This window comes from Lepidochelys kempii, chromosome 3 (genome assembly GCF_965140265.1).
Source record: "Lepidochelys kempii isolate rLepKem1 chromosome 3, rLepKem1.hap2, whole genome shotgun sequence".
NCBI lineage: Eukaryota > Metazoa > Chordata > Testudines > Cheloniidae > Lepidochelys > Lepidochelys kempii.
The window spans coordinates 150,718,808-150,735,160 of NC_133258.1; the positions used below are offsets into that span (position 1 = coordinate 150,718,808).

Genomic DNA, 16,353 nt, shown 5'->3' on the forward strand with positions numbered 1-16,353 from the left:
GGGTGTCTGCCTCAGTGTGACGGGGTGCACATGCCCTGCACTGTACAAGAGGGGTTAACCCCATACTGTGGGCAAAGAAAGCCACTCCCCTCGCCCCTGCTGAACATGCTCCACTTTGAGAGCCAGTATAAAAGGAGGTAACCCAGCTCAGTCAGGAGGGATTGGTGAGGAGAGAGGAGACACATTGCAACCTCCCACCCAGGAGCTGCTGGAGCCCCAGACCAGGGGGCCTAAGCCTGCTGAGACCTGGGTAGATACCCAGCTACCCGTGGACACCCAGGAGGCATTGGAACGGTCAGAAGCTCCACAGGCTGGAGACCCAGGAGACACATGGACCATACCACTAGAAGACAGGGTAGGAAGTAGACTAGGGGGAGTAGTCATTGATCCAGTTGTAAGACCTAGACAAATTAGACAAATTGTAGGACTTGGACAAATTAGAGGATTGGGCCAAAAGAAATTTGATGAGGTTCAACAAGGACAAGTGCAGAGTCCTGCACATAGGACAGAAGAATCCCATGCACCGCTATAGACTAGGGACCGAATGGCTAGGCAGCAGTTCTGCAGAAAGGGACTTAGGGGTTACAGTGGACCAGAAGCTGGATATGAATCAACAGTGTGCCCTTGTTGCCAAGAAGGCTAATGGCATTTTGGGCTCTATAAGTAGGGACATTGCCAGCAGATCAAGGAACTTGATCATTCCCCTCTATTTGACATTGGTGAGGCCTCATCTGGAGTACTATGTCCAGTTTTGGGCCCCACACTACAAGAAGAATGTGGAAAAATTGGAAAGAGTCCAGCAGAGGGCAACAAAAATTATTAGGGGACTGGAACACATGACTTATGAGGAGAGGCTGAGGGAATTGGGATTGTTTAGTCTGTGGAAGAGAAGAATGAGGGGGGATTTGATAGCTGCTTTCAACTACCTGAAAGGGGGTTCCAAAGAGGATGGATCTAGACTGTTTTCAGTGGTAGCAGATGACAGAACAAGGAGTAATGTCTCAAATTGCAGTGGGGGAGGTTTAGGTTGGATATTAGGAAAAACTTTTTCGCTAGGAGGGTGGTGAAGCACTGGAATGCGTTACCTGGGGAGGTGGTGGAATCTTCTTCCTTAGAGGTTTTTAAGGTCAGGCTTGACAAAGCCCTGGCTGGGATGATTTAGTTGGGGATTGGTCTTGCTTTGAGCAGGGGGTTGGACTAGATGACCTCCTGAGGTCCCTTCCAACCCTGATATTCTATGATGACCAGGAACTAAGTCAGCGTGTTTCGGTTGGATCCCCGCAGACCCAGTTTTGAGTACACTCACCTCTGACAGGGACTCTACCCCGGCCACACGCCTCCCCCACCCCCGACCATTAGGCCATCCAGCCCGGTGAGAGAGGGCAGCCATACTGAATATGGCCATTTGGCCATCCAGCCCTGCAGGAGAGGGCAGCCATATTGATTCTGGCCATTAGGCCATCCAGCCTGCAAGAGAGGGCAGCTGTAAGGACTCTGGTCACTAGGCCTTGCAGCACTGTGTAGAAGGGCAGCCATATTGACTCTGGCCATTAGAACATCTACCTCTGCAGGGAACAGCAGCTGTATTGATTCTGGCCATTAGGCCATGCAGCCCTGTGAGGAAGGGCAGTCATATCGACTCTAGCCACTAGGCCATACCGTCCTGAGGCAAAGGGTGGTCTGGTAGAGTCAGCCGCGAGGCTATAATGCCCCTTCCTCCACCCCAAAGGAGGGACAGAGTGCACTTGCCCTGTGACACTCAGATTGAACTTTTTGAAAAGTTATAGTCAAAATGGGTCCACTGTTTGCAAGAATGAGATTAGAAAAAATAAATTATTTTGCCATATTAAAAAAATTCTTACAACTATTTCATTGAGAAGATCTAGTCCCCCATGCTTTGGAGTAGGGATTTGAAATTCAGCATGTGGAGTTACATTTGTATCAGGGATGTGCCCTTTGCTGTTCCCATGAAAAGTGTCCCAAATTGGGTCAAATTATAACACTTTGAAAAAACATAGTTTGCGTATGTTTAATAGGAATTTATTAGAGCTTTGCTGCTAAAATCTCTGAAGATTCCAGTTGCACTAACATGCTCCAACCTATCTCAGCTCCTGCATGTAACTGAAGTGTGCATTTGCCATCCCTGGGCTACTGGGGGTGAGCAGGACTTTCCCTGCAATTGCAGCTCATGGCTGCTGAGGCTGGGCATTGGAACTGACAGCAGGGAGAGTGTCTCTTCTGTTCTCTCAATGTCACCCCATTGGCATCTAGACAACGTAGAGGAGGAAGGTGCCCAACTTGAATGAAGTGGGGACAAGAGCCAGACTGGGGAAAGGTGGGAGGAGCAGATTGAGAAAAAGGCCCTAGTGCGGAGAAGAGACTTGAAGTGGAGTCTGGCAGGGTGCAAGAAACTGGGACCTGGGGTTGAAATTGGCTGGGCAAGAATACATGGACTAGGAGATGGGGGAGGAGAAGAGAGGGCATTAGGACAAGGACCCTGAGAAGAGTGAAGGGGAAGGAGACTAAGATTGGATGAGAAGCCCAGGGTAGGAGACTGTGAGCTAGTGGGCAGGTGAATGAGAGAGGGGAGTAATTGGAGGGTGGTTGTGAGGGGGCAGATTGGAGAAGAGTTAGAAATTATCAAAAATATAGCATTATTCTCCACCTTTCTGAACTGCCATGATTATCTTATATTTGATAGGTCTCGCCAAGCTGATGGAAGCCAGTGAATCTGTTGCCAAACTCTCTCTGGAATTGGCAGTGAAAGAAAAGGAATTGGCTTTGGCTTCTGTAAAGGCAGATAAAGTACGTACTTATTTGCTAAACATATTTGTGATCTAGATTCACTTTAATGTCCACTGGTGGCAAAAAAAAAAATAGTGTGGGAGAACTGTAGTAGTGTAAAAGGTCCACAACATCCTCTTTGTCAAGGAACTTGCAGGAAATGGATGTAACCCAAAACAGCCTGCTCCTGTGCAAGGAGGAGATGTGGCAAGGGCAGCTGTGTATGCTGCTTCAGCACAGGCTCCACAGTAGCCCTGCCAGTGAGGCTCCTGAGGAGCCCCAACGGAGACTAAAGCTGCCCTGGTGGAACCCACTGGGGAGGGAGATGGTGGAAAAACTATATAAATGCCGGGCCTGGCTTTCCCTAGTTTCTTTCCTCTGTAAGCAGCAGGTCTCATTGCTTGTTTCAGTGCTCTTTGTTGTAATAGAGCTTGGTTTGAGAGTTATTCATAGTTAATTTTTAGTTAAGTTATATGTATTAAATTAAGATAATTTGTTAATATTCAATAGCTGGACCTTTTTAGTGTTAGTCAATTCTGTTTCATTGTGTGGTTTGTCTCAGCTTTAATATAGGAGGTCCAGAAAGAAAAATAAAAGTTTGAGTGGTTCTTGTTTTGCAACAACAAAGTAAAGAGTCCCTGTGATCTTGCACAATGCTGGTCCAGTGGGTTGTGCATGTAAGCATAATTTTAAAAATGATGCTCAGCAAAGAGACCACAGAGGAGCCTGATTTGACTTTAATGAAAGTGTTTCTATAGGGAATCAAATTATTCTGGCGTAATAGCAGATGTAGCATCTTCTCTTCTCAAGGACACTCTACACTACTTATCAGCCTTGGTGATGGTCTCTTGGAAACTGACGTTAAAGAGGAAGGAGAAGAGGAATATGTTGATGATTCTAAGGCTGTTTCCAAAGCCTAGGCCCTCTTCCTCCACCTCACAAGACAACAGTATGCTTCCATTGCTTCCATTTAACCACCAGATAATTATAAGATTTGTGGAGTTTGCAGTTCAGGAAAAAAATTGTACAGACTGTTTGACATTTTGGAGTTTAAATGTAATGGCAAAATATTTCTCCCACAAACCAAGGGATACTTGTGGAATTGGCAGTCTTAGATAAGTCAGAAAAAGGAACTATTTCTGATCAGTGTCTGGAGACAGAGAATCCAGAAGGTTGGACTATCTAGGATACAAGAACTACTCTTCTGCAGTATGGTCTTCTGTTTATCAAATTAGCCCCATTTTTACCTCTCTGCAGTCATCTTTCTTTACTCCTTGCCTTATTTTCTTCACTGTCTCCTAGCCACAGAACTAACCATGCATGTGTCTGGGGGGTGGGGATGAGGCATATGTGTGTATAAATAAAAAAAACACCAAACAGAAAACAAAACAAAGCTCTTTGAGCCCAGGACTTCATTTTTTATTTGTCTATAAAGTGATTTGCATATATAAGTATTATAGAAGTAATTAAGATAATAGCACACAATAATGTCCAAGTACAATTTCTACACTTGGGATTAGATCCCTGGAACAGCTGCCTGAAGAAAAACACAAGGTCAGTATGCCTTTCATTTCCTTAGAGAGACATGATGGGTGAGGTAAAATCTTTTATTGAACTGAATAAAAGATATTACTTGACACCTTTTCTCTCTAATATCCTGGGACCAGCATGACTACAACACATTGCATTTCATTGTATAGTCTGATTCTCTTCCTGGGGAAGACCCAGAGCTTGTGAGATTTGTAGATAGAGTCTGGTTAAGGCCAAGCAAAGAACTACTGAGTCCCTATGACAGTTTTGTGAAACATCTGCAAAAGTGGAGCGACTTTTGGGACAGACTGAACTTTATTTGGCATGAGAGGGAAGTGGAACATGAGAGAAAAAGAGAGAAGCTTCCTCAAGACCTCACTCTGCTGCAATATCTGTCCCTCTCCTCAAGCGCTAAACATGCCAGAGTTGATGTGACATAATCAAATGCCTCCTTTGGATGCAGACATATTCTGTCTGGATTATGTCAAAAAACAAAAACAAAACCCCAAATCCAACTCCATTATCCCCAAAAAAATTTGTTCAAGACTGAGGATAAGATTTACAGCAGTGATCATCAGACCTCAATGGTTCAGTAGCAAAATCAGCAACAACATTCACAAAAGAGCCACAGTAGTGTGAATTCATTGTTTCATTTACTATTTATATATATATATTTAGTCTCACAGCAAAGTGACTGACCAAGTATTCTACAATTGGTATAGAAGGTGCAGCTGCCCCACCTCAGAAGAGCAGGGGTTAAAAGCAGCCCTTGGAGAGGGCTGTGGCTGGGACCCAGTTAGACAAGTGATTAAGAGCAGCTGAAAGAGGCTGACTGAGTAGCTGGCCTCAAGTGTAGCTAGCTCAATCAGGGCACAGTGGGCCCTGATATAAGGGCTAAGGGAGGTGCTGGGTCAGTCTCACTCCAGCTTTGGAGTGGGAAGGGCCTAGCTGCCTGGGAGTACAAGGGTACCTGAAGCAGAGCAGTGCTAGAGAAGGGCAAAAGCAGCTCCAGCCTGGCAACTCCCCAGGCTGAGGCCTTTGTAAAAGCCTAAAGAGGTGCAGAAGTGCAGCCCGGGGATAGGCAGAGGCACCTGGTCCAACCCCCTTGCCAATGATGAGTGTCCATTAAAAACTGAAGTCTGCCCCAGGGAAAGTGTCTAGATGATGACTGGCAGTAACCCCTGAGGCAAGGTGGGTATAGAGGGATGGGGGTTCCCCTGGGAGGGGAGATCCATGGTGTGGGGGTACTGCTTTGAGCAGAACCCCAAGGTAAAGGGCACCAGGGTCTGGGAGGGAAAGAGGGGGCCTGCAGCAGGCAAGTCACTGGCCAGCAGGGGGTGCTCCAGGTGGTGGAATTGAGCTAATTCCCAGATGACCAGCAGGAGGCACTATGCCGGTGAGTCAGCGATCTGCTACATATCCAAATCCCAAATTAATCCATTTTACCCTGTATAAAGCTTATACAGGGTAAATTCATAAATTGTCTGCCCTCGATAACACTGATAGAGAGATATGCACAGGTGTTTGCTTCCCCAGGTATTAATAACTTACTATGGGTTTACTAATAAACAAAAGTGATGTTATTAAGTATAAAAAGCAGGATTTAAAGTAATAACAGACAGAACAAAGTAAGTCGCCAAGCAAAATAAAGCAAAAACACGCAAATCTAGGTCTAATACATTAAGAAACTGATTACAGGTAATATCTCACCCTCAGAGAAGTTCCAATAAGCTTCTTTCACAGACTAGACTCCTCCCTAGTCTGGGCCCAGTCCTTTCCCCGGTATAGTCCTTGTTAGTTCCAGCAGACATCTCAGGTGGTAAGCAGGGGTTTTCTCATGATTGGCTGGCCCTTTTGTCCTGCTCCAACCCATTTTATAGCTTTGGCACAAGGCAGGAATCTTTTGTCTCTGTGGGTCCCCACCCCTCCTTCTAAATGAAAAAGTACCAGATTTAAGATGGATTTCATTATAAAGTGACATGGTCACATGTCACTGTAAGACCCCTAGTTTCCATTCCCCATGTACTGGCCACACATACACAGGAAGGCTTTCAAGTAACTAAGGCCATTTAGAGCTGATTGTTTCTGGAGCACCCTTAATGGCCTCCACTTAATATGTTTACATCAGTGATACAAGTTTATATCTTATTTTCCTAACTCCAGATCTAGAAATAATACATGCAAACAAATAGGATGAACACACTTATTAGATTACAAGCTTTCTAATGACACCATACAAGGGATATTTAGTGTAAAGCATATTCCAGTTATGTCATATTCATAAGCATATTTCCATAAAGCACATGGACTGCAACGTCACAAATATATACACCTGTTCTGAGGTCCAGAAGGATGTGCGAGGCAGATCAGTTGAAAGTCTCTGTATGAAGATGAGGATAGTTAAACTCTGGAATAGGCTTCCAAGGGAGATTGTGAAGTCCTCATCATTGGGAGGTGGGGGTTAAGAACAGGCTAGACAAATATCTGTCAGGGATCGTCTTGGTTTACTTGGTCCTGCCTCAGCAGAGGAAGTTGGACTAGATGATCTCTTGAGATCCATTCCAGCCTCACTTTTCTATGATTCTCAGATGGTGGCTGTTATATGGCTTGTCACTTGGTGTGACTGTTTTTTACTGTGTACCCTCTCTCTGTTATTTTCCTGCTTGCCATTTCCCAGTAATTCTCTCCAGATTGTAAGAAGGGCCATTCTATGAAAGTAGATCAAGTTTATCTTACCTGTTAATTGGAATGACCCTCTGCCAATTCAGAACAATCCTCCTTTGTGTGTTTTTCTTAATTATATTTCATGTTATTATTATTATTATTATTATCATAATTTCTTAATTATATTTCCAGCATTGGAAACTTTCTCTGGAAGTTTTAGTGACAAGCTGGCTTTTGTGGACCAGTGGCTGATACCTGGACATAGAAATGTGCATACTCCTGCCTCTAAAAGCAGTTTGGCAGAAAATTCCACTTCGGGTGTGCATGCACCCCAGGCGTTTGAGATTAGAATCTTTTGGTCAGCAATGTCTGCTGGGGTAGTGCCTTCTGTGTCCTTGTGCAGCTCCCTCCTCCCCCCACTTCTAATGCATAGATAGAGCCCTGCACAGATACAAAATTAGGATCCGCATCAATCCGCAAACATAGTCTGCGGATATAAAACGGATATCCACATATTTTCAGGGCTCTATGCATAGAGGGCGGAGCAGGGCCAACTGTTGCTCAGTTCCATTTTTTACCAACAATGGTTATGAGACAGAACTTCTAGCAGTGTTCTCTTGTGTATTTTGCAATTTAATCTATCTAGTTGTATATTTGTTAGTATTAGTGTATAGTATATGTGTAGTGTTAGTATTATTCCCATTATTTTCTAATATCCAAGAAAAAAAGGATGATGGTGCCCAATTCTGGACTTGAGATGGCTCAGTGCCTTTATTTGTTGATTCAAATTCAGAATGGTAACCCTGGTCCCTATAATCCCATACCTAGGTCCACAGGACTGGTTCATATTTCTCAACTGCAGAATGTGTATTTTCATATAACTATCCACCTGGCATACAGGAAATACTTGAGGTTTCAAGTGAGGACCTCCCCTTTTCAATAGAGAGTCCTATTGTTTGATTTGTCCACAGTACCAAGAACCTTTACCAAATGCAGTCATGGTGGCTAATCTAAGACAAGGAATACAAGTTTATCCTTACCTTGGTGATTGGCTCATTTGAGAGAGTTCACCTCAGCAGATGAAAGATTCATTTAATTAGTTCTGTCAGCTTTTCACCATCATCAACAACAAAAATCATCATTAGTGCCAACCCAGAGGATAGAATTCATACAGGCAGTTCTAGATTCTACTACATTACTACAGCAAGAACATACCTACCTCAAGATAGTTTCAAAGTTGTGACAGATCTTGTTATGAATTATAAAACTGTCCTCAAACTCTGGTAAGAATGTGTCTAAAACATTACATGGCCTCTTGCACATATGTAACACAGCATACCAGACATCACCTTCACTACATGCAAGGGTGGTTGAAATCCATCTACCTTCCAAACAAACAGCACATTGACATGAGAGGGCAGGTCCCTTGAGAAATCCTCTTATCATTAAATTGGTGGAAGATCCCACTCAGATATTACAGGGGAATATCAATTTCGTCACCTCTACCCATGAAATTTTGCTACTTTACATTCCATAGTAAAATTATATATGTACCGTGTGTAGCTAATATTAACCAAGAAACAGCCCTTTTGTATTCTGATTTCATTATATTTGCAAATGTATTCATTTGTTCTCATATTTGCATATTTTTACATTTTATTTGTTTATATATTTATTGTTAATGCTAGGTGCTGGCAGAAGTTACAGTAAGTGCTGAGGCATCAGCTAAAGTAAAAAATGAAGTCCAAGGTGTGAAGGACAAAGCACAAAAGATTGTAGATGAAATTGATTCAGAGAAAGTGGTAGCAGAGACCAAACTGGAGGCAGCTAGACCAGCATTAGAAGAAGCAGAAGCTGCATTGAATGTGAGTAAAGTTTGTAGGTTTTCATCAGTCTACCAGGTGTTGTCTTCTATGATTAAAGAATAGCTAATACCAGCCAGACAAGGGTTCACCGCATGTTCATAGCCATCATTTGAGCTTGTCAGTTTTAGTACGCAAGCCTTTTGTTAACAGTTGTGGAGTCCATATTTTACTTCCAAGTGCATCCATATCTCTGCTTTAAGAGAGAGAAATAAATATCCCTTCAGGTCCTGCTTCCATCTAGTCAGTTAACAAGTATAAAGGCTTAGATGTAAATCTTCCCAAAAGTTCTTTGAGTGATTGCACATGTGCATTGCACTCTTGATGTGCGCATGCCCCACGCAGTCAGAATTTTTTCCCTCAGTGGTATCCATTGGGACAGCTCACCCTTTGAGCCTCTAGCAACATGTTCCTCCCTGCAACTAACTCTGAAGGTGGCTTTCCTAGTAGCTATCACTTCAGCCAGAAGGGTGGCCAAGCTGTGTATTCTGACATCCAAACCATCTTATACAACCTTCTTTAAGAATAAAGTATACTTTCCCAGTCATCCAAGATTTTTCTCTAATGTGGTGTCTAATTTTCATATTAACTAGTCAATTTACTTACCTACTTTTTACCCAAAACCACACACCAATAGGGAGGAACAATGCCTGCACACCAAAGATATTAGGAGACCTTTGGCATTCTACATGGACAGGACTAACCAGTTCTGTTTGTCAAGCCAATTATTCATGGCCATTGTGGACAAGGTGAAGGGTCACCAGGTCTCAACACAAAGAATTTAGTCTTGGATAACTTTCTGCATTCGTATATGTTATGATCTGGCAGCAGTGTGACAGCACATTACACAAAATAGCAAACAGCCTCTGTGGTGTTTCTTGCTCATGTCCCAGTCCACGAAATTTGTATAGCAGCAACCTGGTCTTCTATTCACACCTTCTCATCACATTACGCCATCACTCATTACTCTAGAGACAGTGCTAAATTTGGATGAGTTGTACTCCAGTCTGTGTGTACATGATCTCCGATCCTTCCTCTTACTTTATGACATGTGAGTCACTGAGTGTGAAATGCACATGTGCAATCAATCAGTGAAGAAAAATGGTTAGTAACCTTCCATTGTTGTTGTTCAAGATATGTTGCACATGTCCATTACATGACCTGCCCTCCTCTGCATCAAAGTTGTCCAGCAAGAAGGAACTGAGGGAACTCGGGAGTGGCTGGGCCCTTTATACTGTCATGCTGTAATGCATGGCAACAGAGGGCACTCAAGCTGCTCCGATGGCTACTGCTGATGGAAAAATTGCCCACAATTCTGTGGGGGCACACACACACACACCAAGAGTGCAATAGACATGTGCAACACATCTCAAAGAACAGCAGTTATGGAAGGTTAGTAACCATTTTTTTAAAGGTGTCAGTAGAATCTAGAATGCCTTCCAGTCTGACTTGGAAAGTATTCTCTTAGTGTGAGAATAATGGCTTTTCATTATCTTGTTAGATCACTGACATCTTTCCATATTTCCTTAGCAAAAGTGGAGTCTGAAGGATGGATGCTCCCTCTCCCATTAATGGATTTTATGTATATTTTTCTGGAACTAAAGAGAAAGGAACAAAGTAGGTCAGAGGGATCATAAGAAGAGAAGTTAACAAATGACGAAGCATTACTGCATTTCAGATCTTAATTGATTTGTTCTGCTGTACTCTGAACAGTTGTCAAGCAGAGAATCATGGAGAAAGGAGGAAGTGGCGTAGAGAGATAAAAGCATCAGTATGTCTTATTGATTCAATCCATCTCCTGCTCCAGTTACTAATAGTTATACCAAGAGAAGGGTTCAGTCAATCACAAGCAAGAGAAATCAAGCATTATCCACTCAGAAACATTGAAGTCCACATTGGTGATAGGAAGGGCCAGACTTTCAAAACTCTTGCATGCATCTTGAAAATTCCATTTTGTAGATGTAATTACCTCTTTGCTTTGCAAATAGCAGCATGCATATATTTTGTTGGCACAAATTAGGCTGCTGGTTTTGATATGTTGACACAATATTTGTCTAATCACATCACTTCATTTACAGATAAATATTTATTCAAATGAGAAATCTATCTAAGCAGTGGTCTCAAAGTGACACTAATAGAAAGCCAAAGAGCAGCAATACAGGACTTTAATGCCTTCTCAATGACTCCATTTACCAAATGCCCACGCAAGCCATTTTCTTGCCTTTCTATATTCTTCTGCCGGGAACATTACACTTTAAGTTACACCAATTTACAATTCATTTTTCATCACTGTTAAATATAACAGCTTAATTCCATAATGCCTGTATTATTTGTATTTAATTTTGATTTTCACAGGGGGATGGAGAAAACAGATAGGTGTTTAGTATATATTTCTTTAAATCAGCTTCGGGGCATAGAACTATAAAGTTTAGTAAAGTAATCCCAATAACTCATATATACTGTATGTTCATAAATCAAACTTCCCTCAAGCACAAAAATGAAAATTGGAATAATAATAATAATTAATATGATATTGAATGAAAAAATCTATGAAATGGTACTAAGCAATAAGTCCACTTTCCCCCCCCCCCCCGATATAGACTATCAAACCAGTGGATATTGCTACGGTTCGGAAACTTGCGAAACCCCCTCATCTAATCATGAGAATTATGGATTGCTGTTTGTTACTGTTCCAAAAGAAAATAGACGCAGTGACACAGGATCCAGAAAAGGCTTGCTGCAAACCATCCTGGGGAGAGTCACTAAAAGTAAGTAGAATGTCCAGGCAGCAAGTCTTGAACATTTTCTAAAACAATAAAAAAAATGAATATCAATGTTTTATGGTGCTAAATCTTTATTCAAAATAGGGACATACATCCTTAAAACATGAACACAAATATAAGCTTTTAGAGCAGCATAAATATGCAAACAAATTCTGCTTGATAACACAAATTTTGCTATGTCCTTAGTGGCAAGTGTGTTGATTAAAGTTTTGATGAACAGACACATAAAGGGCTTTGTTCAATCCTTCAGAGTAAAACTGCAAGAAAGAATAAGTGAGGAAATGTAGTATTTCTGTAGCTCTAATTTTGTCTGACATTGAACCAGTTAGTTAATTTTATTGGGAACTCTAGGTGCTTCGCACCTCTGAAAATCAGGGTATTTTTATTTAGGGCTTGTCTACAGACAAAAGTTGAACTGCTTTAGATGTTCAGGTATAGTTAAACAGATACAGCCCCCCTAGTGTGAATGCAGTTATACTGGTATAAATGTGTATACTGGTAAAGTTTATTCCCACATGGAAAGAAGCTATACCAATATAAGAAACCTTTATGTTAGTATAACTGCGTCCACATTATGGGTTTTATCGGTATAACTATTTTGGTTAAAAAAATAAATAAAAACCTAACTGACATAGTCAGATCAGTAAAAAAACTTTGTGTAGACCAGGTCTAAGGTACCTACATTTGAAAATGTTGGCCAATACCCTTGCCCTGGAAGGCTTACAATATAAAATAGGAATGAAAAGAGAACAGAGAGGAGTTTAAACTGGTGTAAACCAGTGTAGCTCTATTGACTTCCATGGAGCTATGCATACCAGATGAAGATTAGGTTTACTGGAAGAACTAAACATCACAAAGCATGGGGGAGGGAATGGATAGTATAGTTGACCTTATGGTTGAGTCATGGAACTGGGAGCTGAGAGATCTGAACTCTGCTCCTACTTATTGAATACATTGGACCAATAGGTTTTTTCATAGCTGTTTGAACATGCTAGACAAAATGACTAGTCATCAGCTTCAAAGATACTGTCTCCTTGTCCAGCTGCACTCCTTCTCAGACTGACTTCTATGCTTTCTTCGGTTTATCTTCTGCCTTGGTGCCTCCTGAAGAGGTCAACCATTTTTATGAGCAAACAGTAACATAGATAATAGAATCATAGAACTGTAGGGCTGGAAGGGACCTCAAAAGTTCATCTAGTCCATCCTCCCCATGCTGAGGCAGGATTAAGTATACTTAAACCATCCCTGAAAGGTGTTTGTCTAACCTGTTCTTAAAAACTTCCAAAGATGGGAATTCCACGTCCTCTTAACCTGTTGCAGTGCTTAACTATCCTTATAGTTAGAACGTTTTTCCTAATATCTAACCTGAACCTCCCTTGCTGTAAACTTACCCTCAGTGTACATGGAGAACAATTGATCACCATCTCCTTATAGCAACCTTTTACATATTTGAAGACTGTTATTATGTCCTGGCTCAGCCTTTTCTTCTCTAGACTAAACATGTTTTTCCTCAAGTTTTCCAAACTTCTTATCACTTTTGTTGATCTCCTTTGGACTCTCTTCAATTTGTTCATGCACAAAACTGGACACGCTATTCCAGATGAGTCCTCACCAGTGCTGAGTAGAGCAGAACAGTTACCTCTCATGTCTTACATATGACACTCCTGCTTATAAATCCTAGAATGATATTTGGCTCACACTGCATCACACTGTTGACTCATATTCATTTTGTGATCAACTATAATTCCCAAATCCTTTTCTGCACTACTGCTGCCTAACCAGTTGTTTGATTTTTCCTTCCTAAGTGTAATATTTTGTAGTTGTTTTTATTGAATTTCATCCTATTTATTTCAGACCAATTCCCTAATTTATCAAGATAATTTGGAATTCTAATAGCTGTGCCCAGATTCTTTCAGTGGTAGACTCATGATGCTAAAATTGTGATGCGTCCAACTCATCCTTGTTCTCTCTCAAGGCTGACAAGAAGCTCCCTTCCCTTTTAAGGCAGGCATAGTGGTCTCTTATAGCAAAGTCCATGACAGTGGCACCAGACTGGGAGCACTAGTTCCCCGTTGTCTTGGGCTTTAGCTACTGAGTTCATTCCCTTCTGCCCAGCTCGTGATTTGGTCATCATTAGGAGCCCAGGTTTCTGCTCCCTGTTCTCTCAAGGCAGGTACCACTTCTGGCAACTTCTCCTGAGCCTTGTTTAAATGTCCCCATTCTACTGCACAGCATCGCTCCTCATTTCTCACTCATGAGTAATGCCACCCACCTGTGGAATTCAAAGGTGGTACAGTGTTGTTGATAGAGGTTCCTGGACTAAGCTCCATCCTTCATCTCAGTCCACCAGAATTTTCTGCCTCTGGCAGTTGACCAAATTCGAAATTCAGATTCTCATGATCATTTTAATACTTTAAATTGATAATTCAGTTTAATACTTTAAATTGTATTAGTTTTCATGCAGTAGTGACTTCATTTTGGCAACTAGCTCTTCTGTTCCTCTCCCAAGGTGAGGAATTGCAGAGCATTGAGGCTCTAACCATCTGGTTTCTCTGGTACAGCCAGAAGCCACCAACCCTTGCTCTTCCAAGGTGTGAGATTTGATACCAAGACCTATGTCCTGTTACCATAAGATGCTGATCCTCGCATTGTCAGGGCATGGGGCTTTGAATTAGACAGGTGTATAGTGACTTAGCTCCCACCCAAAGCAGAGACTCCACAATGGTAAGGCTGTGGTTTCCAGACCTTCTACAACTATTACAAGGAACCTGTCTCTCCCCATAACCACAGATCCAGAAGAATGGTCAGATTTCCCACCCAGACCCACAATATCTTCAGGTGACAATATGAGCCATAGGGATCTGACAGACCTGGAAATATCCTTCTAAATGCCAGAAACAGTCAACCCACAGATGCTATGACCTTAAATGGAAAAACTTTTCTGTCTGAGCAAATAATATGTATGCAGTGTTGTTGTAGCTATGTTGGTCCCAGGTAACATAGACCCAGCATTAGTTTCCATCCATTCTATGTTGGAGTATCTGCTTTATTTAAAATCCATAGGACTGTCTGTATCACTTGTAAAATGACAGGTTTCAGAGTAACAGCCGTGTTAGTCTGTATTCGCAAAAAGCAAAGGAGTACTTGTGGCACCTTAGAGACTAACCAATTTATTTGAGCATGAGCTTTCGTGAGCTACAGCTCACTTCATCGGATGCATACTGTGGAAACTGCAGAAGACATTATATATACACACAGACCATGAAACAATACCTCCTCCCACCCCACTCTCTTGCTGGTAATAGCTTATCTAAAGTGATCATCAAGTTGGGCCATTTCCAGCACAAATCCAGGTTTTCTCACCCTCCGCCCCCCCCACCCCCCACAAACTCACTCTCCTGCTGGTAATAGCCCATCCAAAGTGACCACTCTCTTTAAAATGTGTATGATAATCAAGGTGGGCCATTTTCTTATCACTTGTAAAGGTGCACTTAGCAACTACTTCTGTGCTCCATGTACTGATAACAAGACTATATTCACCCATGACAGAGTTAAGAGATTCATGAAGGTGCTAATGAATGTTACCCTCCAGTTGAAGAACCAAGCAACATGGGATCTCAACCTTGTACTTACTAAGATCATGAAATTCCTTTCAAAACATTGGGAGAATGTTCCTTATTTCACCTTTCAGTGAAGAAAGCTTTAATTGTGGCCATTACATCTTTTGTAAGAGCAAACAAGCTCTTATGAATGACCCACCGTCTACAGTCTTCCACATAGATAAGGTGGTCCTATGCCCACACCCTACATTTATTCCCAAGGTGGTAACAGAATTCCATCTCAACCAATCCATTAATTTGTCAGCATTTTTCACAGACTTCAGTCTCATTCGAGTGAGACAAAGTTACACCCTTAGATGCCAAGAGAGCTTTAGCTTTCTTTTTAAATTGGTGCCTGGAATTTAGGAAATCATCAAGATGCTTTATCTCTTATTGGGATAATAATAAAGGACAATCAGTTACATCACAGTGTCTGTCTAAGTGGGTTAGGTTTTGTATAGAGGAAAGTTAGAAACAAAGCTCAGTTCTTGCTTTTACAAAACACTACTCCCTAAGTCTGACATCCAGATTCGCTCTCAGTTTAGTAAGGCACTGTTACAGTAGTTGCTTAACTAGACTCAGGGTCCCACTATCTGGAGACCGGAGTACTGCTTATCACACTATTCCAAGAGTGGTAATGTGCAGAGGCATTGAGGAAGAAATGACTGTTACTCACCATTAATCAGAGTTCTTCAAAATGGATTCTGAACATTGACACACCCTGCCCTCCTTGCCTTCTTTCTTAGAGTCCTGTTTGTAACTGTAGATCTGAGGAGGTGATGGAAGGAAAGGAGAGGGCCAGGGCACTTCTCCTTTTATAGCCTCTCTCTCAGAACATCCATAGAAATGTAGGACTGGAAGGGACCTTCTGAGTCATTGAGCCAGCCCCAAGCTTTCACAGTCAATCATATCATATAATCATGTTCATAACCTTATCAAGCTCCATCTAAAAACTACTTATTTTGTTCAGGAACAAGGAGTAGATGACTGCTCTTGTGCTCCAGCTGTCCAACAGGCACTACTATGAAAAGGTTCTATTGTCCAAGCTGCACCGCCAGTACATTCCCAGAGTGTGAATGTGCAGAGGTCATCTTAAAGAACTCTGGTTATAGGTGAATAACCTTAATTTCT

General features: G+C 41.9%; 1 protein-coding gene across 1 annotated transcript in view; it reads left to right on the top strand.

Moving 5' to 3' along the window:
* The window catches only part of DNAH8 (dynein axonemal heavy chain 8), a 577,606-nt gene that overhangs the window by 470,154 nt on the left and 91,099 nt on the right, over positions 1-16,353 (top strand). The window contains exons 67-69 of the mRNA XM_073338555.1: positions 2,702-2,805; positions 8,667-8,843; positions 11,441-11,608. Of these exons, the coding sequence (XP_073194656.1) occupies positions 2,702-2,805; positions 8,667-8,843; positions 11,441-11,608 (449 nt within the window). The remainder of the gene's footprint in view (positions 1-2,701; positions 2,806-8,666; positions 8,844-11,440; positions 11,609-16,353) is intronic.